The sequence below is a fragment of the Nomascus leucogenys genome, chromosome 6 (assembly GCF_006542625.1).
Source record: "Nomascus leucogenys isolate Asia chromosome 6, Asia_NLE_v1, whole genome shotgun sequence".
Lineage (NCBI taxonomy): Eukaryota > Metazoa > Chordata > Mammalia > Primates > Hylobatidae > Nomascus > Nomascus leucogenys.
Window position 1 is genome coordinate 49505084 of NC_044386.1, and position 25398 is coordinate 49530481.

The 25398-nt window shown below is 39.0% G+C and overlaps 1 protein-coding gene across 1 annotated transcript in view; it reads right to left on the bottom strand.

The window, feature by feature from the left end:
- Positions 1–25398, bottom strand: part of TMOD3 (tropomodulin 3) — an 80512-nt gene that overhangs the window by 16792 nt on the left and 38322 nt on the right. The window contains exons 3-6 of the mRNA XM_003266937.3: positions 23455–23611; positions 7345–7467; positions 5916–6005; positions 1150–1280 (exon numbers count right to left, since the gene is read on the bottom strand). Of these exons, the coding sequence (XP_003266985.1) occupies positions 1150–1280; positions 5916–6005; positions 7345–7467; positions 23455–23611 (501 nt within the window). The remainder of the gene's footprint in view (positions 1–1149; positions 1281–5915; positions 6006–7344; positions 7468–23454; positions 23612–25398) is intronic.

Here is a 25398-nt window from a genome sequence, read left to right on the forward strand (position 1 = left end):
CTCCCCTTGTCCTCGACTTCAAAAAAATCAAGTTTTAAAATGAGGAATTTATAATGAAGCCATTACACAATGGCTAATATCTAGATAATTTGAATTTACTTTTTGGTAATTAATTACCCCATGCCCTCCTAATTTCTTCTTTCCTTACTCCAAGGAAGAGTTGCATTGTTTAAAACTCAAAATAAGATCCCAGAAAGCTTATTCCTAGGTGTTTACTCAAGAGAATTTAAAACATGTTCACACAAAAACCTGTGTGTGAAAGTATACAGTGGCTGTATTAATAAACATCCCAAACTGGAAGGAACCCGTATGTCTACCAACTGATGAACAGATAAACAAACTACAGCGTATCTGACACACTCACCATGAACGAATCTCAAATGCATTATGCTAAGAAGCCAGACCCAAAAGGCTACATACTATAGGATTCCATTTATATGACATTCTGGAGAAGGCAAAATAATAGGGAAAGAAAATAGGTCAGTGGTTGTCAGGGGCTAGAGCTGGGGGTCAGAGAATGACTACAAAGGGGTATGAGAGAATTTTTGCGGTGACAGATATATTCTATATCTTGATTGTAATGGTGGTTGTACAAAATTGTATGCACCTGTCAAAATTCATAGAACTAGACACTAAAAGGGAGAATTTTACCATATTTAAATTTTACCTAAAAAAAAATAGGTTTTATTTTATTTTTTGAGATGGGACAGTGGCAGGTCTCACTATGTTGCCCAGGCTGGTCTCAAACTTTTGGGCTCAAGCCATCCTCCAGCCTCAGTCTCCCAAGTAGCTGGGATTACAGGCATGTACCACCATACATGGCTAAGGAACCAAATTTTAAAAAAGCAAGACCCAAGAGGCTAAATGTTCTTAGAAGTGGGCAGTATTTAGAAAACCTGAGAGATTTATTCTGACAGTTTGTAGGGTTTACATTTTTAGATGATAAATTCTTCAAAAAGCAAGTTAGAAAATACTATACCATAATACTTCAATATCTAAAATATGAAGAAACCTATGTTAGCATACTGGTAAGAGCAAAAACTTTACCTTAAAGTAGAAAGAATTAGACTGTTTTATCAATTGCCCAGCTTTCATCCTAGGTTCGACTGACTCAAAGCAATACAAAACCACTCTGATTAGCACACTTACCTTTATATTATTCAAATTAACTTCAACAAGATGAGCATCATTTTCTTTAATTCTCTTCAAACTCTCTTCTACGTTGGTTGGATTTGGTGGCTCATCAAATACCGGAAGAATCTTTTCACCTTTGACCACATCTGCAGTGATAAATGAAAAGAGCAGGAGTTGATACCATTTTTTTTTTTTTGAGACGGAGTCTCGCACTTTCGCCCAGGCTGGAGTGCAGTGGCACGATCTTGGCTCACTGCAAGCTCCTCCACCTCCCGGGTTCACGCCATTCTCCCGTCTCAGCCTCCCGAGTAGCTGGGACTACAGGCGCCCGCCACCACGCCCAGCTAATTTTTTGTATTTTTAGTAGAGACGGGGTTTCACCGTGTTAACCAGGATGGTCTCTATCTCCTGACCTCGTGATCCACCTGCCTCAACCTCCCAAAGTGCTGGGATTACAGGCATGAGCCACCATGCTCAGCCTGGAGTTGATACTATTACAGTGGATGCAGATAATTGACTTGGTAACATCTCTTTCTCTCTCTCTCTCTCATACATGCATATTTATTCAAGGGGACAGATTTAAAAGTTCCATCCCCACAATTCCGACAAGATCCTTTATGTGTTGACACATATTTATTTAATTTTTTTTTTTTTTTTTTTGAGATGGAGTCTTACTCTGTCACCCAGGCTGGAGTGCAGTGGCGCGATCTTGGCTTACTGTGACCTCCTCCTCCCATGTTCAAGCAACTCTCCTGCCTCAGCCTCCCGAGTAGCTGGGACTACAGGCGTGTGTCAACATGCCTGGCTAATTTTTGTATTTTTAGTAGAGATGGGTTTCATCATGTTGGCCAGGCTGGTCTTGAACTCCTGGCCTCAACTGCTCCGCCTGCCTTGGCCTCCCAAAGTGCTGGGATTACACGCATGAGCCACTGCACCTGGCCTTGACACATATTTAAAGCACCCAAATAAAATTTTACTGAATATAAATACCAAACATATTCAACATTTAATTTGTTTGCCATGTATCAGTCTTCAAAAATGAGTATTTTCATTGTCTTAGTATCTTACAAGATATTTTTACCACTCAAATATATTTGACAGCACAAGTTGATGATGCCATTTGTTTCTGGCAAAATTTAAGATAAAATAATAGTATGATAAAATCTAGCATCTCATCGTTTCTCTGAAATTTGACTGATAGTTGGCATAAAGGCAGTAAGAATCACAGACTTAAAGAAATATAGCCTAAATGAGAAAAATAAGGTGATGGGAGGGCACATTACCTCTTCCTCCCATGAGGAGTACTCTGCAGTGGGAAAGTGGGGAGAACTTTCTGTGAGAAAGAAGGAATAGGAAGGAGGGTAGGAATAAGGAGCAGAGAGGGAGAGGAGGCAAAGGTATACAGAAGAGCTACTGAGACAGAGGCTCCAAAATTTACTGCCCTCCCTCTCACTCCCTAATTTTTACCTCAGCTACCCACACACGACAGGAATATGATGCTTCAGATGTGAATGACAGAGGACCTGAAATCCTTGAGCCCGTTAAAGAGATCACTGTGCTCTGATGCATGTGTGTGGAGGTCTATGAACACCTATAATAGGTAAACTTTTATGGATACATTTTCTGGGGAAAACATTATTTTTTTGTGGTCATTCAAGTCAAAGACCACAAAAGGCTCACAAACTAATGAATGACCACAAAAGAGTAAGAGCAATTGACATGGAAAGACTGACCGGGTTCAAAATGGACTACTATCTGGCTTTTTTCATTCCTGCCTTCCTCTAGATTTTAGGAGCAAAACTCATCTTTAGACAGGGTGCACTGATTATCCAATAAATTCCATCTATCTTGTTACTTTAAAATATCACACACACACACAGCATCTTGAGGAGATCAACTTAGATGAAGGTTTGAAAATTACTTTCCTGAGGTCAGGTGAAAAATCTGAATATATTTAGTCTGGAGAAGTACCTATTAAAAGAAGTTATGCTAGCTGTTTTCAGATTTATCCTGTAGAAGTTGAGAAGAGACAAATTTAGTGCTGTTCTGAAAGGCTGGGTTAGAACAAGTATAGATTGCCAAGCAGAACTTGGTTCAAGACAAGGAAAAGCTTCCTAATGGAGCTCTGCTGAACAACAGAGAGTGGGCTCCGTCTCACTTAAGTTCAGCAAGGTAGTCTTCAAGATACCTAGGGAAGAACTTCCTCAATGAATGGAAAATTGAATAGTTCTAATTTTATAAAACCAAAAGATTTCTTTCCCCGTTCCACACATCCTGTGGAGTGGGGAAAGATGGAATGGGGAGAGAAATCTTAAGAGCCTTGCCCCTTAATGAAATAATGAATCCAGTCAATGGGATGCAGGAATTATTAAGCAAAAGGTTCACAGGAAACTTAAAAAGGATAGATCAGGCTGCCTACATTTGAACCCTGTGATCAATCTCATTCCCCCAAAGAGGAAGGATTAGACTTCATAAGCTTCTTAATATGATTCAGTCACCACCCATGAAGCATTCTTGCCAAAAGGGACCTGCACCTGCATCTCATCAAGCCACTAGAACTAACAGTTTACAGAAACATAGGTGATAGAAAAACATAACATGATACCATAAGGTTGAAATCAGCCAAATCCAGAATGTGGAAAATTCTACGAAAAATAACCCAGTTTCTTAAAAAATAAATGGCATGAAAAAAAAAGGAAAGAGGTTGGGGAGGAGAACTGTTAAGAAATGAAGGGATACTAAAAGGACAAACAACGAAATGCAGTGTGTAACCTTTTTTGAGCCAATCATGAAACGACATTCTGGAGAGAATAGAGGAAATCTGGACACAGACTGGGTATTACATGATATGAAGAAAATACTGTTAATTTTTAAGTTTGATGATGGCATCATGATTACATTAAAAGAAAAACCTTTATTTGTGAGACACACATATGGAAATATTTATAGGTGATGTAATACAAATGAACAGGGTTTGCTTTAAAATACTTCAGGAAAAAGAGTAGAAGGATTAGGAAGGGAGACCGAAGATTTATAAAACAAGGCTGGCAAATGTTAAAAACAGCTGAAGCTGGGTAATGAATATATTATTCTCTCTTATGTGTGTTTGAACATTTCTACAATAAAAACTTAAAAATGAGAAGGGGGATGGCCAAATTACAAAACATTGTAGAAAGGAATGTTATACACATGTCTGAATGATGTAGAGGTATACATATTAACTAGAAAACATGGTCCACTGCTAAGTGATACACTATATAACACGGGTTAAAAACCTTACCACTGACTTTGTGTAAAATGTTGAGGTTACTCAGTTATTTTAAAATGTCAGCTTTCTCACATGCAAATTAAAAATAATAATATCTATTTCATAGAACTGTTGTGAGGGCTAATGAGAGTACTCCACGTCCAAGAGCTGTGCACACAACACGGCCCACAGTAAGCATTCAAAAACAGCTGGCCAGGCACAGTGGCTCATGCCTGTAATCCCAGCACTTTGGGAGGCTGAGGTGGGCAGATCACTTGAGGTCAGGAGTTCGAGACCAGCCTGGCCAACATGGCAAAACCCCATCTCTACTGAAAAAAAAAAATTATCTGGACAAGGTGGCACGCACCTGTAATCCTAGATACTCAGGTGGCTAAGGCAGGAGAAGCGCTTGAACCTGAGAGGCGGAGGTTGCAGTGAGCCAAGATGGTGCCACTGCACTCCAGCCTGGGTGACAGAGCAAGACTCTGTTTCCAAAAAAAAAAAAAAAATTAGCTAATAGAATTATTATTGAAAAATTAAGTTGCAATAAATATTTACAATACAATCCCATTTTTTGTAAAAAACAAGAGAGTATGTGTAACATGTATACATTAGTATAAACAGTGCAAAGTCTGGAAGGGTATATACAAAATTGTTAACAGGGTGGGTGGTGTTTGGGGAAGTAGAGGGCATGACAGCTGGAGACAGAGACACTTTTACTTCTTCCCATAAATACTTATGTACTGTTTAAATGTGCTACAAAGGCATGTATCACCTTGCTAATTTAAGAACACCCTACACATGAATTTATTTTTTGAGATAGGGTCTTGCACTGTTGCCCAGGCTCAAGTGCAGTGGTGTGATCACAGCTCACTGCAGCCTCAAGCTCCTGGGCTCAAGCCATCCTCCCCTCAGCCTCCCAAGTAGCTGAGACTAGAGACATGTGCCACCATGCCCAGCTAATTTTTAAAATTTTTTAGAGATGGGGGTCTACGTTTCCAATGCTGGTCTTGAACTCCTGGACTCAAGCGATCCTCCTGCCTCAGCCTCAGAAAATGAAATTACAGGCATGACCCACCACACCTGGCCCCTATAAATGAATTTCTGAAAAGCTTTGCTTTAGGCTATATAATACTTCACATCAAACTGAAAGGTTTAGGGGCTGAATAGTTTTGTGGTATCTCCTGAATCTGATTTTATAATGTAATTTCTTTGTAAGTATTGTTATGTATTTCTTGAAAATTAGTAGTAGTGATAATAAAATGTCAACAAAACCAAGTTTGACTAGCTTTTATACTGTTTAGCATTATTTAGTGAGGTAGAGTGGTTCTTATTACATTTGCTGACCCATTAAGTACAAAATATTTAATACTCTATTTTCAATGGCTTTCTTGGTTAATACCACCAAACTGAAATGTCAGGTTTCAAGTACATATATATAACATCTAGTATGTGAATACTTAAGCTGAAACAAGGTGAAAACAAAATATATTTAATAAAGGATTAGAATTCACAAAGCATTTTAAGTACTCACTTGAAAAATGTTCTTGGTCAACACCATTACTACTTCCCATTATATTACAGAACTGTGTATTCGTTATCAAATTGTGCATCCCAAGAATTGCTATATAGAAAAAGAAAGTTTTTATTGTTTTAAACATGAAGAGTTTTACAACTAAAAATTTCTATCAATAATTTTAATATTCTCTGGACCTTTTCCTATAAATTACAGATCGCATACCCACACAGAAGAACAAAATGATTAAAAATCGCCTATAATCTCATTTTCCTCAATACTCTTATTATTTTCCCCCACATTTCTAAATTTACATTTCCCCACATTTCCAAATTCAGAGTTGGAGGCAGCCAAATCCTGAACATAAATCTATGCTTAGCTCCATCTAGTGGCTAAGAGAGAAAATGGGAATGATCTATTTTTGCCGTTCATTAATTTTACAAGGTTTCTAGGAACATAATATGACAAAAAGCAGATTTGCAACTTAACCTTCATATTTTAATGTGTGTTAATCTCATGTCATTAATTTACATTTGGACTGTAGTTAAGAGTAGAATACTAAAGTATTAGGTTCTCGTATGTAAGAATATGAACACCCTTCAAAAATTACACTTAGGAGGAAAAACAAATTTGGTTTTAGTTTTTGATGCCCTTTTGCACAAATAAGGCAGAAGTCAGAGGATGTCCTTGGCTCATTCCACTCTGATGAATGTACTGTTTACAGATCTGTCAGTCCTCAGTCCCTCAACCCATAAGACTCCTGCTCTGGCTGTGGCATCACACTTTGACTTGTCCCTTTCCAAGGTCCTTCCCAAAGAACCATCAGTGCTACATTCAAATTTATTAGTTCTTGGGGTTATTTGGTTTGAAGAACTCCCCATGCATCACACTTTTCTATCTAGGAAAGTAGATTGTACATGGGTAGGGAGGGGAAGATACTGGTCTAGATAAGAAACTGGAAATAATGAAAATAAGAGAGAGGTTTGGAGTGTTTCATAACACTTCAGAAAAGTTGGGAAGGTGGTGAGTATAGCTCAGGACTGACTGTTTCAATCTACTTTCTAGTTACTCATCTCTCGGTCTTCTGATAAAGCAGGTCAGCAGTTGACCCTGAAGACTCTTTTTCAGTGTTCAGATGGGACAGCTTCTAGCTGAGCACCAGCTGATGAAAGATTTTAAAAAGACTTTCAAATATGACAACATGGGAAAAGATGTCGAACAATACAATACATTCTCTTAATATAAACATTTCGCTATTGAGAGTATTTAGAGAAATGAAACTCTTTATGTCAGCTTTATCGTGTAAAATATAAAGCCAAATATGTGGTTACTGATTCAACAGTACTTGCTAGGTAAAGCAAACATTTGTATAATGTATATAGGTATGTGCTGGTATTTCCCACTCCACCCCACACTTATTCACAAATTAACTTGTTTTAGATGATACCTGCGAGGTCACACAATTCTGTATCAGAAGCACTTGTCAAAGCTTCTTCTAATTCCGGATCAAGAGACACTTTTTCTTCTGTAAAAGTCTGTACAGGTTTCTGTTTGGGGATAAATATTTTCCCTGTAAAATAAAGCACTTTGTTAATTCCACTACTACTGCTATTAACTCATTATCATTTTATCCTTGTAACCAAAGCATGTACAACTGAACCTGAAGGAAAAGATTAACATCGACAGTAATTTTGTTTTCTCTCTGACATAGATTTTTAAGTTTCCAGTGTAATATTTTGGCTGTGAAAGTTGGAAAGAAAAGGTCAACTGAGAAATTTTTCATCTGTGGAAATAAAAATGGGCTCTTTTTAGAGTAATTGCGAGTTGCTTTACGAATACTGAATCAATCAATAAATGAAGGAATAAACGAAAAACCTATAAAACTTTAAAGAGATTAAAAAAAAAAAACAGACTCCAATTTCTTTTTTTTTTTTTTTGGAGATGGAGTCTCACTCTGTCGCCCAGGCTGGAGTGTAGTGGCGTGATCTCGGCTCATTGCAACCTCCGCCTCCCGGGTTCAAGTGATTCTTCTGCCTCTCAGCCTCCTGAGTAGCTGGGACTACAGGCGTGCACCACCACACCCAGCTAATTTTTGTATTTTTAGTAGAGATGGGGTTTTGCCATGTTGGCCAGGCTGGTCTCAAACTCCTGACCTGAGGTGATCCACCAGCCTTGGCCTTCCAAAGTGCTAGGATTACAGATGTGAGCCACCGCACCTGGCCCCAATTTCTTATTATTAAGCAACAAACTGTTATTGTCACATGGGGGATAGCAGACACAATTATGATTCTAGAAACTCAAATTCTGATTGCAAACAAATTTCTATGTCCTGAGTGGTATTCTGAAATTTTTGGTCACTATTCCTCTAAGCCTCAATGTACACAAACAAGGTTAGCTGTTAAGAAACTGTTACTCTAGAAACCTAAAGACTTTGTCATATGAAAATCATGTTTATGACCATATGTTCCATGCAAGATTGAAAATATGAAGGGAATGGAAAAATGATAATAATTGTAACTGCAGCACTAGCTGACCAAACAAGATGTACTCACACAACTTGGGTTAGTAAGCTTGCATAGAACAGAATACCCAATTAAAGTTGGTTTAAACTGGTGCTTCAAAAGCTCTGATGTGCATGTTAGTCACCAGGGGATCTTATTAAAGTGTAGATGCTGATGCAGCAGGTCTGACTGGGGTCTGAGTTTCTGCATTTCTACCCAGACTTCCAGATGATGCTGATCCACAGACCACTCTTAGAGCAGTAAGAGTTCAAACAACATGAAGTTTTATTATCTCACTTAATAAGCCCACAGGAAGGTGGTTCTAGGGTTGGTTTAGCAGCTCACTGTTGACATCAAGGATCCAGGTTCCTTTGTTTTTCTCTTTGGCCATTCTCAGTGTGGAGGCCTTTGTTCTTAGGCCTTCACAGTTTCAAGATGACCTTTATAGCACCAAGTATTATGTCCCCACACAATAAAGCCAGAACAGGAAGGAGTACTTTCTCAATTGCCAACTTTTTTTTTTTTTTTAAGGCTAGTCAAATGAAGCAGTGGGAGTAGAGATGGAACAAAGAAATCTGTAACTGGTTGTGATCAATTAGCTGTAAACACCACTGCACTTGGACCAGCCTCAACTGTCAACTTTTGCAAGAAATCTTGCCCTGTAGATTTTTCCTCTGGTCTATGCCCCAGCGGCAAGGGTGGCTAGGAAAGCAAGCATCTGTGAATGGTTGTTCAATGGGCAACTATAGTGTCTGTCCCAAACTGAAATCAAATAAAGTACTTCTGTATTCCCTTAATTCCCTGAACATTTCACTATAGCTACACTTAGACATTCTGCACATGTGTTTGCCTTTTGCTTGCTTTTCAAGGGGATGCTCTATGTTCTGTTCATCCCTGCATCCTTGCCTAGAACACAACAGGCAATCCAATTTGCTGAATAAACAATTTGGTGGTCACCTTCAGTCCAATGGCCCCATTTCATAAAGTGTAATTTAAATACATGGGCTCAAAGTCACACAGCAGAGCTAATACTAGAACACAGGTTGCCAAACTCTTAAGGCCAGGGCTTCAGTGCTTTTTCCAATTAACTGGTGGCTTACAAACTTGATTTTTTTTTTAGCAACAGACTTTTTCCCCTCAAACAAATGCCCACCTATATGGTGGCATGTATAACTGATCTTAGTATCAAATTTTGGAATTCTGGTGATTAATCTTTTATTATTGGTTCACAAGTAAAGAGAAATCCAAATCATTATGTCCTGATAATTCCATACTTTTCATAGTGGTTGAGATTTCAATTAAAGTGGTATACATTTCAGGGGGGCATAATTTTAATTGCCATTTCAGGATAATTACATTTTCCTGAGCTCAATCTACCAGTATTTTCAACTGTGTATGGCAGTAGTTCTAAATGTTATATGCACAGTGGCTTCACTGTGAGAGCTTTAAAAAATTCTCATGTCCAAGCCCCACTCCAGAGATGCTGGTTTAGTTAATCTTGTATGCTGCATGGACAGCTGAATTTTTTAAAGCTCTCCAGGGATTTTGATGCATAGCAGCCAAGGTTGACAGCAACTGGATTATGGTATTCACCGACTAAACAAAACTATACGAGCTACTCGCCACAAAATGATCAGTATGTGAGGTAATATGTATGTCAAATTTAATTTAGCTATTCCACAATGTGTACGTGTAAAAAAAAGTTACACACTATAAACAACACAATTTTTACTTGCTAACTAAAAAAAAAACTACACAAGCTATCAAATAGCTGCCCATGTCTTATTTGAGGGACCGATGGAATCTAAAGCATTATAAAAATCTAAGATGCTTATTTTTTATAATCCTTATCCACATTCCTTAAGAGGCATTATTCGTATCTAATTTCCTCCCATATATAAATTTTTGCTAATGCTTATAAATACAAAATGAATCTCAGTAGAAAAATAAGTAAGGCAAAACAAAACTCCCAAGGACCTAGTAAAATTTTTCTGTCATATAGAATTTTGCTTGATTTCATAGAGTTCTGACATAGCTTGGCACCTCTTCTGGCACTCCTCTTTATATAATTTTTCTGTCTGTAGAGATTTTTGCTATAGAGGTATTTAGCTTGTACAATATTGTGTTTTTTAAAATACAAAAAGTAATTACTTCATATTTTCTTCCAGGTTAGTCGAACACTAATACACTGTAATAAGTTATCTTTTAATGCATATATACAAAGCTTAGTTATAGAAAAGTGGAAGTAAAGAAATTAATTTTGTAAGAAAGGATAAACTAGGAGGACCTCAGTTTAGTATTATGAATACAAAACTTAAGGGGCTCTCAGCAAATTAATTTATAGATTTATACAATCCCTTTCAAAATCTGTTTTTTTTTTTTTTATAGAAAGTGACAAGCTGATCCTAAAATTCATATGGAAACCCAGAATAGCCAAGAACACAGTTGTAAGACTTACACTTCCCAATGTTAAAATTTAATGCAAAGCTACTATAATCAAAACGGTGTTGGTGTACTAGAAAGACATTTAGATCAATGGAATATAACCAAAAATCCAGAAATAAACTCTTATACTTATGGTCAACTGATTTTCTACAGGAATATCAAAACGATTCAATGGAGATAGAACAGCGTTTCAACAAATGGTACTAAGACAACTGCACAGTCACATGCAAAGTTTTTTGTTTTTGGTTTTTTTCTTTTGAGACAGTCTCTCACTCGGTCACCCAGGCTGGAGTGGGGTGGTACAATCTCAGCTCAAGGCAACCTCTGCCTCCTGGGTTCAAGCGATTCTCGTACCTCATCAGCCTCCCAAGTAGCTGGGACTACTAGTAGGCAGGGTTTTGCCATGTTGGTCAGGCTGGTCTTAAACTCCTGACCTCAGGTGATCCACCTGCCTCGGCCTCCCAAAGTGCTGGGATTACAGGTGTGAGCCACCACTCCTGGCCCTCATATGCAAAGCTGAATCCTTACCTCACATCATACTCAAAATAGATTATAAACCTAAATGGGCTGGGCATGGTGACTCATGCCTGTAATCCCAGCACATTGGGAGGCGGAGGCGGATGGATCATCTGAGGTTAGGAGATCGAGACCAGCCTGGCCAACAAGGTGACACCCCGCCTCTACTAAATATACAAAAATCAGCCAGGTGTGGTGGCACATGCCTGTAATCCCAGCTACTCGGGAGGCTGAGGCAGGAGAATCGCTTGAACCTGGGAGGTGGAGGCTGCAGTGAGCCGAGATCGTGCCATTGTACTCCAGCATGGGCAACAGAGCAAGACTCCGTCTCAAAATAAATAAATAAATAAAATAAAATAAAATAAAAACAAAAACCTAAATGTAAGGGCTAAACTATAAAACTCTTAGGAAAAAACATAAGATTATATCTTCTTGGGAGGCCAAGGTGGGCGGATCAGCTAAGGTCAGGAGTTCAAGGCCAGCCTGACCAACATGGAGAAACCCTGCCTCTACCAGAACTGGAAAAAAAATTAGCCAGGCATGGTGGCACATGCCTGTAATTCCAGCTACTCGGGAGGCTGAGGCAGGAGAATCGCTTGAACCCAGGAGGCGGAGGTTGCAGTGAGCCGAGATTGTGCCATTGCACTCCAGCCCGGGCAACAAGAGCAAAACTCTGTCTCAAAAAAAAAAAAAAAAAAAAAAAAAGATTATATCTCTGTGACCTTGAGTTAGGCAATGGTTTTTAGATATGACACCAAAAGTATAAGTAACAAAAGAAACATAGATAAATTGTACTACATCAAAATTAAAAACTTTTGTGGGGCAAATTATACCACCAAGAAAGTGAAAAGACAATCTGTTGAATAGGAGAAACATTTTCGAGCCATATATCTGGCAAGAAATTTTTATCTAGAATATATAAGGAATGCTTGCCAATCAATAATAAAACGACAACCCAGTTTAAAAGTAAGCGAAGATTTGAAGAGACATTTCTACAAAGAATATGTATAGCTGGGCATGGTGGTGCACATTTGTAATCTCAGCTACTCGGTTGGTTGAGGTAGGAGGATTGTTTGAGCCCAGAAGTTTGAGTCCAGCCTGGGCTGCATAGCAAGACTCCATTTCCAAAAAGCAAACAAATATACAGTAGTGTAACAATACATGAAAAAATACTCAGTATCATTAGTTATTAGGGAAATGCAAATCAAAACCACAAAGTGATATTACTTCATACCCACTAAGGTGGCTACAATAAAACAGACAAGTGTTGGCAAGCATGTGGAGAAATTTCAACCCTGGTGCATCACTGGTGAGAAGGTAAAATACTGCAGCTACTTTGGAAAACAGTTTGGCAGTTTCTCAATTTGTTAAAAAATAGTTACCTTATGATCCAGCAATTCTAGCAGGCATATACCCAACAGAAATACATATGTCTATATAACAACTTGTATAAAAATGTTCATAGCAGCGTATTCACAAGAGCTAAAAAGTGGCAACAACCCAAATGTCCATTAACTGAGAAACAGATAAACAAAATGCGGTATCCATACAATAAAATATATTATTCAGCCATAAAAAAGAATGAAGTATTGACACACACTCTAACAAGTTGAAACTCCAAAACCTTACGCTAAGTGAAAGAAGCCAGCCACAAATACATATTGTATGATTCTGTTTTTAAGAAATATCCAGACTAGGCAAATCCAGAAAGAAAGAAAGTTGCTTAGTGGTTGTCTAGGGCTAGGGAATGGAATGGGGATGGAGGCTTACTGCTAATGTGCACAGGGTTTCTTTCTGGGGTTCCAAAAATGTTGTAAACTTAAGATTGTGGTGATGGTTGCATAATTCTATCAATGTACTAATGAATATTGAATTATATGCCTTAAATGGATAAATTTTATGATATGGGAATTGTATCACCTTTACTAATAAAGATGTTTACAAAAACCACTAAGGAGCTGACTTATTAGTATGGATTTTTTGGTCTTCAGTAAATTTATATTTGGTTTCCTGAAATGCGAAGATTAAAAAAAGATAATTTTCTGAGACAAATTGAGCCAGATACAGTATATTTGTACTTCTTAATCAAAATCAGCTGTTTCCTGAGAAACACGTAACTAGCAAACTGCTGGAATAGTTTCATATGACATAAAATACCTTTCTAAACATGTATTAATTTAAATTAGTCTTATATCAATATCAATTAGATTTTAAAATCTTAGTGACTATGAGATGTTGATAAATTCAATAGATCTCCCTTATAATGGTTAGTTTGGTTTGTGCTCTCAATGTCTTGCACGATGAGAAACATAATAGACACACATTAATTCCTTATTCTTGTTGCTCCTAGAATTTCTTCTGCGTGTGTGTGTGTGTGTGTGTGTGTGTGTGTGTGTGTGAGAGAGAGAGAGAGAGAGAGATTGCCAAAACAAACTAGCAACCTAGGAAGACCAAAGACCACATAGTTCCAAGTATCTCTGTCAGTGTTTCTTAAACTCAGAGAATGAAGACTGGTTAGTCATGAGTATTTTTGAAAAAGCTCCAGAGGTGCTTCTAATTCTTACTCATTTAGGTTGGTAACCACTAATCTAATGTCAGTCCCTAAAAGATGAAGATGAGCTATCCTGAGTTGATCTAATTTTTTCTTCTGCTTGAAATATGGTCAAAAATAAAAAATCCAGATTTATGACTTTTACTACTTTCATTTTTTAAAATAACATAATGTCTGAGAAAACATTTTTACCTTTCAGTAGACAGCATTCTATCTAAATGACTGTAATTTCCTTATTTAAGATAGCAAAATCCAAAACTTAAATTTTTAAAAATTGAAATTATAATTCTTTACTTAGTAGGAAACTATAAAAATAAACAATGATTAGATCAGGAAAAAACTCTCAGATAAGTATGAAATGATACATCCCCCACCCCCAAGTTACACAAAACAAACAAAAATAAGGCTGACCCTTGGTTGCTAAGAGTGTTGAAACAGTTTAGTAATGTTTCTGCAACTACAAAACAGCAGCTAAGGAAATGGAAGACATTGAGATAAGAATTCACATAACAGTAATTTAAATGTATGGCACTTATCTAAACCCATGTTTGTTCCAAGAAAAAAGAAGTATCCTGAGCCAAGACCCTTGTTATTGTCACAAAATCAGTAAGAAATACTGTGATCCATGTTAACAATTCCATTGCCAGGACCTTTCTTTACTAGTCCTCATCTCTTTCGCTCTGATACCAAGTTATAGCTGCAACAAATGTTAAGTATTATCTTAGTCATAGCTCCCACCCTTGCTGAGTATATAAAAAATACAGTAACAAGAAACAGAGATGGCTCTTGGTTACTTCATTCCTACAGAGTTGAAAGGCCCTAGCTAACTTTACTGTTTGTTTATAAACTGCCTTGTTCCAGAAAAGACTGAAGGACACTACTCCACTATAATCTCCAAGAGGCTTTATGATATGTTGTTTGACAAGCAGCACAAAAACCTCAAACCAATCAAACTAAAGGATGAGGGGACAGAGCCTAGAAAGACGTTTTTGTTTTGATCCAATGATACACACAACACCTGCTTGATGCTGCAATATGGTCACCAAATGTTTGGTGGTAATAATGCCCATGTTCATGCAGACTGGGAATAGAACCTGTTCCCACCAGCCAGACTGGAAAAGCTCACAATTCACAAGGCTCACAATTGGGTAGGGAACTCAGAAGGGTCTTGCCTCAGTACTGGGGAAATAATTAGCCCTAGACTGAACACTGCTCTAGTCCCACCTAACAAATCTTTTTTTTTTTTTTTTTTTAAGACAGAGTTTTGCTCTCGTTGCCCAGGTTAGAGTGCACTGGTGCCACCTGGTTTCAAGAGATTCTCCTGCCTCAGCCTCCCTGGTAGCTGGGATTACAGGTGCCCGCCACCACACCCAGCTAATTTTTTTGTATTTTTAGTAGAGACGGGGTTTCACCATGTTGGTCAGGCTGGTCTCGAACTGCTGACCTTGTGATCCACCCGCCTCGGCCTCCCAAAGTGTTGGGATTACAGGCGTGAGCCACCACGCCCGGCCCACCTAACAAATCTTAAAAGCAAGACTCTAAGGAATCAAATTGTTTCCAAGTAACTTAATTGTACCCCAGAATGAAACTCAAGAATATTTATAGGTATATCAATACATCCAGCACTAGAAAGTTAATATGTTTGATATCCAATAAACAATTACAAACATGCAAAGAAACAGGAAAATCTGATCCAGAAGAAGAAAAAAAATCAGTCTATCAAAATTGACTTAACAATGATAGATGATAAAATTGGCAAGTAAGGACATTAAAATAGTTACTATAATTATATTACATATGTTGAAAAAGTGAAGTAGAGGCATGGAAGACTTTTTCTTTATTTTTTTTGAGACAGAGTCTCGCTCTGTTGCCCAGGGTGGAGTGCAGTGGCATGAGCATGGATCACTGCAGCACTGAACTCCTAGGCTCAAGCCATCCTCCCACCTCAGCCTCTGGAGTAACTGAAACTACAGGCACACACCACTGCATCCAGGTAACTTTTTTTCATTTTTAGTAGAGGCAAGGTCTCACTGTGTTGCCCAAGCTGGTCTACAAATCCTGACCTCAAGTGATCCTCCCGCAGTGCTACAATTACAGGTGTGAACCATCGTGCCTGGCCGGAAGATTTTTTTTTTTTTAAAGTGCTGGGGCCGGGCATGGTGGCTCACGCCTGTAATCCCAGCACTTTGGGAGGCTGAGGCAGGTGGATCACGAGGTCAGGAGATCGAGACCATCCTGGCTAACACAGTGAAACCCCATCTCTATTAAACATACAAAAAATCAGCCAGGCGAGGTGGCAGGCACCTGTAGTCCCAGCTACTCGGGAGGCTGAGGCAGGAGAATGGCGTGAACCCGGGGGGTGGAGCCTGCAGTGAGCCGAGATCGCGCCACTGCACTCCAGCCTGGGAAACAGAGCAAGACTCCATCTCAAAAAAAAAAAAAGCGCTGGGTGCACTGTCTCACACCTGTAATGCCAGCTACTCAGGAGGCTGAGGTGAGTGGGAGGATTGCCTGAGGCCAAGCATTTGAGAACAACATAGCAAGACCCGCCTCTAAAAAGAATTTTAAAAATTAGCCAGGTGTGGTAGCACATGCCTGTAGTCTCAACTACTTAGGAGGGTGAGGCAGAAGGATCACTTGAGCCCAAGAGTTTGAGGCTGCAGTGAGCTGTGATCATGCCACCGCTCTCCAGTCTGGGCAACAGAGCAAGACTCTGTCTCTTACAAACAACAACAACAACAACATCAAAGAACAGATAGGACAAATAGAAAAGATATACCATGACAACCAATCAAAAGAAAGAAAGACAGGCTCTATTAACATCAGGCAAAGTAGGTTTTATGGCAAAGAATATTACCAGAGATAAAGGTCATTTCATTATAACAAAAGGGACAATTCATCAACGGGACATAACAATCCTAAAAACAAGTAGCAACAAAGCCTCATAGTACAAGATTCTGAAACAACTAAAAGCAGTACTTTAGGACGGGCGTGGTGGCTCACACCTGTAATCCCAGTACTTTGGGAGGCCGAGGTGGGTGGATCACAAGGTCAGGAGATGGAGAACATCCTGGCTAACACGGCAAAACGCCGTTTCTACTAAAAATACAAAAAAAAATTAGCTGGGCATGGTGGCGGGCGCCTGTCATCCCAGTTACTTGGGAGGCTGAGGCAGGTGAATGGCGTGAACCCAGGAGGCGGAACTTGCAGTGAACCGAGATCGCGCCACTGCACTCCAGCCTGAGCGACAGAGCAAGACTCTGTCTCAAAAAAAAAAAAACAAAAAAAGGCAGTACTTTATGGTATGTAAATCATATGGAGAAATGCTGGAGGAAAGGAACTATCCAGAGTGGGTGTAGTTATCCAGGAAAGGTTCCCCATAAAACCAGTTAACATGAGTAACAAGCCATCCATCTGGCTAACTCCTCACTCCTCCCAAAGGAGTTAACAGTGAATCATTCAAATGACATTGCATGACTGGTCTGAAAAGGAGATGCCAGCATCTGCATGACTAATGTAAATAGCCCATTTCAAATATCAGCTTCAGTGCCTGGGAAGACCACTTTTCAGAGGTCTACAAGGGACATTTGGGATTCATACAATATGATTACAAAAATAAGAGCCAGTTTTTATCTTTGGGCTTAGCGGAAACCAATTGCCCAGTGGTGGTTATGTAATCCTCTTGATGTAGGCAGGTTTATAACCATGATCTTTCTGGTTTACTAAGGGATCAGGTCTGTCTTTCCTCCAGAGAAATCACATACTTAGAAAGGTGAGAAAGAGGAGGTTTTCTGGAAAGCTAACATAACCGTGAATAAATAACTTGGACAGCATATGGGAAGTCCTTAGTTTAAGGCAACTGGGTTAAATTTACCTTTAGAAAAGCAGGGAGGGGCATGTGGAATTCTTGGGAAAGAACACAAGGGCATTCCATTCTTAGGATAGGAAAAGAGAAAACAACAACCAAAAAGCATAAATGGCTGTACCCCAAGGCCCAGCAGGAAGAAAAGGAGTGCGGTGCAAGGCTGGGAGGAGCACATACCGGGTGAGTCAGCAGCTCAAACAGAATCAGAATGCACATCTCTGTATGGGATGTAAGGTGCGGCCATGGCTCTGGTCCATCCGTGAAATAACACAGGGAAAAAAAAATCTTAGTCTAGGTAAGGGCGGAGCATGATACCAGCAATAGAGAGGAGGAGTCCCCAGCAAAACAAAACAAAATGACAGGTAGTAAAAAATACTGAAGACTGGGACATGGTATTTCTCCAAGTGATAAATTCATGGCAAGGTTCTATGCCTTATCTATCTTTGAGACAGAATATGCATGCTACGTAAAAATGTGATGGGAACTAATAATCGGCACTGAGAATTTTCACCATTCTCCAAACAAGAACGAGCTGGATGAATACTCTCTTTCACTCTTGTGCTGGCCTATGTCTCAGTTATATATTCTGCAAAATTTTAAGGAGGAAGAGGTAAAAAGTAAAACATTCACCAGTATAGGACAAAATATTCCCCCAAATGCATGTAAGACATAAGGCCTTGAGCTTCACTTAATTAGGATTACTTTCTTCTTCTCATATATTGACATATGCTTTCAATTCTGTAAAACATATAAATAATCATTTCACAAATCATGAGGTGAAATTATTAATGGATTTACATATAATAACTCTTAAGTGGCCTTAGTCTATCAGGTTTCTAAAAAACATTTTTTAGCAATCTAGAAAATAAAATTTGGCATGAATATTTACTTTTATTTATTTATTGTCAAAAGGAAAAACCCTAAAATGTGAAATTTTTGGTTTTAAGAGGATTCCCTCCTGTCCTGGCCAGTTATGTGTAATTCTGGCTCCAGAAACACAGTCTGCCTTTAAGTGAAAAAATAAGAAGTATAATTAATTGTCAGTCTCAGAATATGAGAAAATAGTCTAATGACTAGGTAAGTAATCCTTTTAGTGGTTCCCAAGTTTTTGCTTTTAAAAAAATAAAGCAGTCGGCCAGGTGCAGTGGCTCATGCCTGTAATCCCAGCACTTTGGGAGGCCAAGGCTCAGATCACCTGAGGTCAGGAGTTCAAGACCAGCCTGACCAACATGGCGAAACCTCATCTCTACTAAAAATACAAAAATTAGCCGGGTGTGGTGGCAGACCACTGCACTCTGGTCTAGGTAACAGAGTGAGATTCCATCTCCAAAAAAAAAAATTAAGCAGTCATCTGATAGATCCTTTAAAATAATTAATTTACGATGAGAGCTCACTATGTGATTTTGGCATATAACTTGGAAAGAGTTCAAGGAACTGAATGACACTACTACAACATTCCCTGGTCAGAAGGCTAATATTGCCATTAGGTACTGCACCCTGAGGCCAGTCATCTTTGAATGAAAAAATCATTTAGAGACCAAGAGAACATCTTATGGATTCTAACTAATCTAAATGTACCAAAAAAGTAAAATGCCTTTGTTTCTCAATAGAGGTAGGTTTGCAAACTTTTATGAAGAACCAGGAAAACCTCTATTGCCTGGGAAAGCATCCTCAATCTGAAAGTCTATCTCCACTAAAATAAGCTATTAAGTAAAAAATCTGAGACTCAAAGCAGGTGTTCAGGGCAGAGTCACAGGAGAGCTGTCTTTAAAAAACAAGCTTCTGGATTTTTGGAGCTACAGAGGAGATTAACATTTAGGTTGATGGGAAGTATTCTAATAAGACATAGATGAATTACTCTGAAGACCTTCTGGAATGTGATCAGGATCCTGGAGATGAGATGAAGAGGAAGGCATATTCATGACTAAGGGTAACTAAGGCTAACTGCTTTAAAGATGAGAGTCTAGGGTGGATTTCAGAACACTAGAGGTGGCTTTTTGCTATATTTCAAAGCAGAGCTTTACAGCCAAAGCTGCTTGATTGTTGAAGAGGAATTTGCTCTCCTTCAGGTCCATGGTACTGTGACATGGCTTATAAGGCTTGATTCTACCACATCTGATAGTATGTGCTTCCATCAGATGGATTAATGAAACTCACAAATTCATCCCATGGTTGTTCTGGACCACTCCTCCATGACAGAGAATGAAAACCTCTTGTTTGGTAATCATCTCCCATATGATCCTTTACAGTGATTTCAGTGTACCCATCAACAAATTTGGTTCTCAGCTGGGTGTGGGGGCATGTGCCTGTAGTCCTAGCTACTCTAGAGGCTAAGGTGGAAGAATCGCTTGAGCCAGGAGTCTCAGGTTGCAGTGCCACTGCATTCCAGCCTGGGCAACAAGAGAGTGAGTCCCCATCTCTAAAAACCAAACCAAAAAAAAAAAAAAAACAAATTTGGTCCTCACAAAAAATGTATGATGTAGGCATGCCAGATGCCCGGAATGTATGTTTCCATCGATATAAAGTTCAAAACAGACAGAACTAACTATTGTATTAGACACTATGTTGGTGATTACCTTTCAGAAGAAAGGGAAAAGTGACTGTGAAGGAGCATGATAGGGCCTTCAGTGGGTGCTGATGTTATCTTTTTTTTTTTTTGAGACAGGGTCTCGACTCTGTTGCCCAGGCTGGAGTGCAGTAGAGTGATCTCGGCACACTGCAACCTCCGCCTCCTGAGTTCAACGGATTCCCCTACCTAGGCCTCCTGAGTAGCTGGGATTATAGGCATGTGCCACCACGCCCAACTATTTTGTATTTTTAGTAGAGACGGGGTTTCACCATGTTGGCCAGGCTGGTCTCGAGCTCCTGACCTCAAGAGATCCGCCTGCCTTGGCCTCCCAAAATGCTGGGATTACAGGCGTTGAGCTACCACATCCGACTGCTGATGTTATCGTTACCTGAGTGGTAATTACATGGTGTGTTTACTTTATAATTCATCGAGCTACATACAGATGATCTGTGCATTTTCTGTGAGTAACAAAAAGTTCATTATTAAAAAAATGCTATCATCTTAATCACCGCATCAGAGCTGCCCATAAACAATATTTAATAGACATATGTAGCTAAAAGAGGCAGTAAAAATACTGAATGTATTATAAAGAGAAACCACTGATTGTGAATGTAAAATTACTTGTTCAACTACTTCCATTTATTCTTACCCATCTAAAACCCAAAGTAAGAAGTAAAAATTTTAAGATACATAGGAGGACAAAGATATTCTACCATAGTTGAGGATATAGCACTTTTTCCTATGTCACCCATATTCCTCACCTCTATCCTTTTCCCCCTCTTGTATTTTCTTATTTTCCATAATTCTTCTCTGCTTTCTTTCCTGTTTCCTCTAATCCTCCAAGATATTTTCCTAGGTAACTGGAGATTATGAAACAAGGGCATATTAGGAAGCTTCCTGGGTTAGCCTGGGACAAATGCAGCTTTCTTTCAGGTCTCTTATTTTTTCTCCTTCTTATCCTCAAATTTCATAGTTTTTTTCTGACATCTCTTTTTCTCACATCTCTCCATTTGTTCCTACCTCCATTCCTTTCCGAATTATACCCCCAGGGTCCACCTGAAACACGCAGAATAACAGAAGGTGATCAACCAGTATTTTTTCTCATAAAATTATGTTCTTCTATTTAAGCAGGATTAAAGCCATAAACACTGACTATGTATGGCTGCACAGAGAAAATACAACCAGTAGTTTTCTTTGACAAATAAAAAGGAAGAGATGCCTCTGCCTGTCTTTATGATTCTCCACACTTCAAAACTCTGTATTGGTTTTGAACTCTTTTTCTGGCCCCAAACACCTGAGGGACATGACATTCCCACCTGTAACAGTAGTGTGATGGTTAGTTTTATGTGTAAATTTGGCTGGGCTGTGGTGCCCAGTTATTTTCTCAAATATTGTTCTAAATGTTTTCATGAAGGTTTTTTGTTTTTGGCTTTTTTTTTTGGATGAGATTAAAATTTAAATCAGTGGACTCTAAGTAAAGCCAATTAACTTCCATAATGTGGCTGGGCCTCATTTAATCAGTTGAAGGCCTTAAAAGAACAAAGATTTATCTCCCCAAAGTAGGAAGAAATTCTGCCACTAGACTGCCTTTGGACAAGAATAGTAAATCTTCCCTGGGTCTCCAGCCTGCTAGATTTTGAATTTAAAAAGCCTCCTTAAAATAAACTTTTCTCTCCTCTCACATCCTGTTGGTTCTGTCTCTCTGGAGAAGCCTGACTAACTCAAATAACAAAGATAGTGATCCTTAACAAGAGATGAAGGGGAAGAGGACTCTAAAGAAAAAGCACAGGGGCTGGGGTGATGGATAATTTTGGAAAAGTCAGGTGCAGAGCTTACAGCTTACCTACTCAATAGCCATTCACAAGCATTCCTCTACTATAGAAGCTGGAGTGCTAAAATGAACTTTCTTGCTTCCCTTGCAGCTAAGGGGTAGCCATGTGACACAGTTCTGGCCAAAATGATTAAGAAGGGCCTCTTTCTCAAATAAAAAGCCCAAGTCTCATTCTTCCTGCCTGGACTAATATGAATTCAGACCTAAAAATGGTGCCTGCAAGAGCTGATCTTCAGCTCTGCTACTGCTGCCACCATTCCCCAGTATTCTATACACAGTATTCCAAATAAAAGTGAACATAGAATTTGGCTTTTTAGGCCAATCTGTATTCTGACCTGTTTGGAAAGCTGAAAAACTTATCCTGTTTCATTTAAGTATTATTATATATAGAACTTTTAAAAACATAGCTGTGGCTGGGTGCAGTGGCTCACGCCTGTAATCCCAGCACTTTAGGAGGCCAAAGTGGGTGGATCACTTGAGGTCAGGAGTTTGAGACCAGCCTGGCCAACACTGTGAAACTCCATCTCTACTAAAAACACAAAAATTAGCCAGACGTGGTAGTGCGCACCTGTAATCCCAGCTACTCAGGAGGCTGAGGCAGGAGAATCGCTCGAACCTGGGAGGCAGAGGTTGCAGTGAGGCGAGGCTGCACCACTGCACTCCTGCCTGGGCAACAGAGCAAGACTCCGTCTCAAACAAACAAACAAACAAACAAAAATACAACCACAGCTGTATTCAGGCTCCACTGTGGATACATAAGCTCAAACACTTAAATGGGGGAGACTTGGACTAGAAAAATTTCCTAAAACTACTGTTATGAAGCATTAGCAATCATAACCATGAATTAATAATGATGGCTATAGAATAGCTTTTTAAAAGGGTCTTTGAAAATATGGCATGAATTGTTTTATGGCATTCTACTTGAAAGAATGCAGTTAGAATAGATGCCTTAACATTATTTGTACTCTGTAATCTACCATTGAATTTTAAGTTTCCTTCAATACACTTTTAGATCTGTTATAGTAGAGAATTAAAGAATGTTATTCAAAATCATTGTGTAATAAAACCTCATTAACATCATTAAGAAGAAACTTATTGACCAAGTTGATGAAAAATGTAAATAAAGTATCTAAACTAATAAATGTTTAAGTCAACAGTATCACATATTTAAGGCTACCTACCAATGACGTACCTCTAAAAATATGATTTTCTCCATACCCACCTATAAAAAGAAAAATCAAGTGTTACCACATAATGACTTTAAAATTCTGGGGCTTACCTTTTTTTTCTCCAGTGTAGGGCACATAGTCTTCCCTGTCTTTATGCTCCAATGCTTCTTTCTCCAGATATGTAAGGAGATGCTCTCTATCAAATGGCCCTGTGGTGGACTTTGATGTCTGGTTCTTCTGTCGGAACCCTGCAGGCAGAAGGGCATTCTGCCAGAGAGAATGAATCAGCCAGTATGACCAATAAGAATGCTAATGCTATATGCTTCCGAAGATTACCCATATAAAAAAGAATTATAGACTGGAATGTGACACAGGCACTAAACACTTCATTGCAGGATTTTAGGACAACAATGTACCACTGCTCCAAACATGAAACTTCTTTTTTATTAGGTAGAATTCGCTTACATTATTATTAAAATAGGCACATACATTAGTACAGTTTCTTTTCTTTTTGGAGACAGTCTCCTTCTATCCCCAAAGCTGGAATGCAGTGGCACGATCTCAGCTCACTGCAACCTCTGCCTCCTGGGTTCAAGTGATTATCATGCCTCAGACTCCCAAGTAGCTGGGATTACAGGCGCATGCCACCACGCCCAGTTAATTTTTGCGTTTTGGGTAGAGACGGCGTTCTGCCATGTTGGCCAGGCTAGTCTAGAATTCCTGACCTCAGATGATCTGCCCTCCTCGGCCTCCCAAAGTGTTGGGATTACAGGCGTGAGCCACCGCACCCAGCATACGTTTTCTAATGGAACATTTTCTTCAGAGAGGATTCTACTAGCAGGAAGCAATCTTTAGTTTTTAAGTGTTCTGGGATACTAATAAAAAAGTTTTATTAACCACATACCACATCTTCTTACTTACATAAGTGGGAGTTAATGATGAGAACACACGGACATATAAAGCACACCTATAGAGCTAAGTGATGAGAACACACAGACACATAAAGCACACACACTGGAGCATAGAGGAGGGTGGAGGGTGGGAGGAGGTAGAGAATCAGGAAAAGTAACTAACAGGTATTAGTGATGAAATAATCTGTACAACAAACCCCCATGACACAAGTTTACCTATGTAATCAAACCTGCACATGTATCCCTGAACTTAAGTTTTTTTAAAAAGTTTTATTAATGCTTAATAACTGCTCAGTGTATATATATGTACAGAGAATAATTCTATTACAAAAGAGTGTTAAATGACTCTGTACAAGATATTCCTTCATGACTTCCATTTCACTGTACAGACTTTTTCATGATTAAAACATATATACCATACAGTAGAATATCAGATTAATGTTTACTTCAGTTTAACCACAATGTGAGATGTTCCACTTGTGTGTGTATGCATACGTATATACATGAGCACTAGGATGTACTTGCAACAATCACTATCATTGTTTCACATGCCCCAAGGAACCCCTGACATACTCATAGCAAGAGCTATGTTCCTGGGTTTCCACATGGGTACAGCCTTTTTGAGTGCATGGACTTGGAGTTGAGGGAGGTGGAGTGGAAGGTGATGATTAAAGTTGTCTCCTGTAGTCCCTTAATTTTCACTAAGCCCAGTAAACACAAGGGCTGACTAGACAAACTGAGCACCGTCCTTTTGCTTGTCAAAAGCCAAAGAGGTGATACTGCCTTGTCTCATATTTCTGGGTATATCTTTGCTTTGAAAATGGGAGGCAGCCAGAGAAATCACATAAAACGGCCAGCTCTCTTTTGCAAAACCTCCCAATATTGGCAGTGACACTGAATTTCATGGGTGGTATAAGACAATTTTTCATTATAAAGGGTAATCTTATATGGGTAATAGTAATAGAAAATATTCAGCTTGTAACTAGGAAATACAGCACTTCAACTGTGGTCATTTGTTGAGATACATAATAATTTTCATAAAATTCACCTCTGTGTTACCCTTTATGTAATGGTAACTACTACACAGAAAGCTGAACTGTAAGGAAGATACATTCCTAAGTTTGTACCAAGTATGTTTCTGTA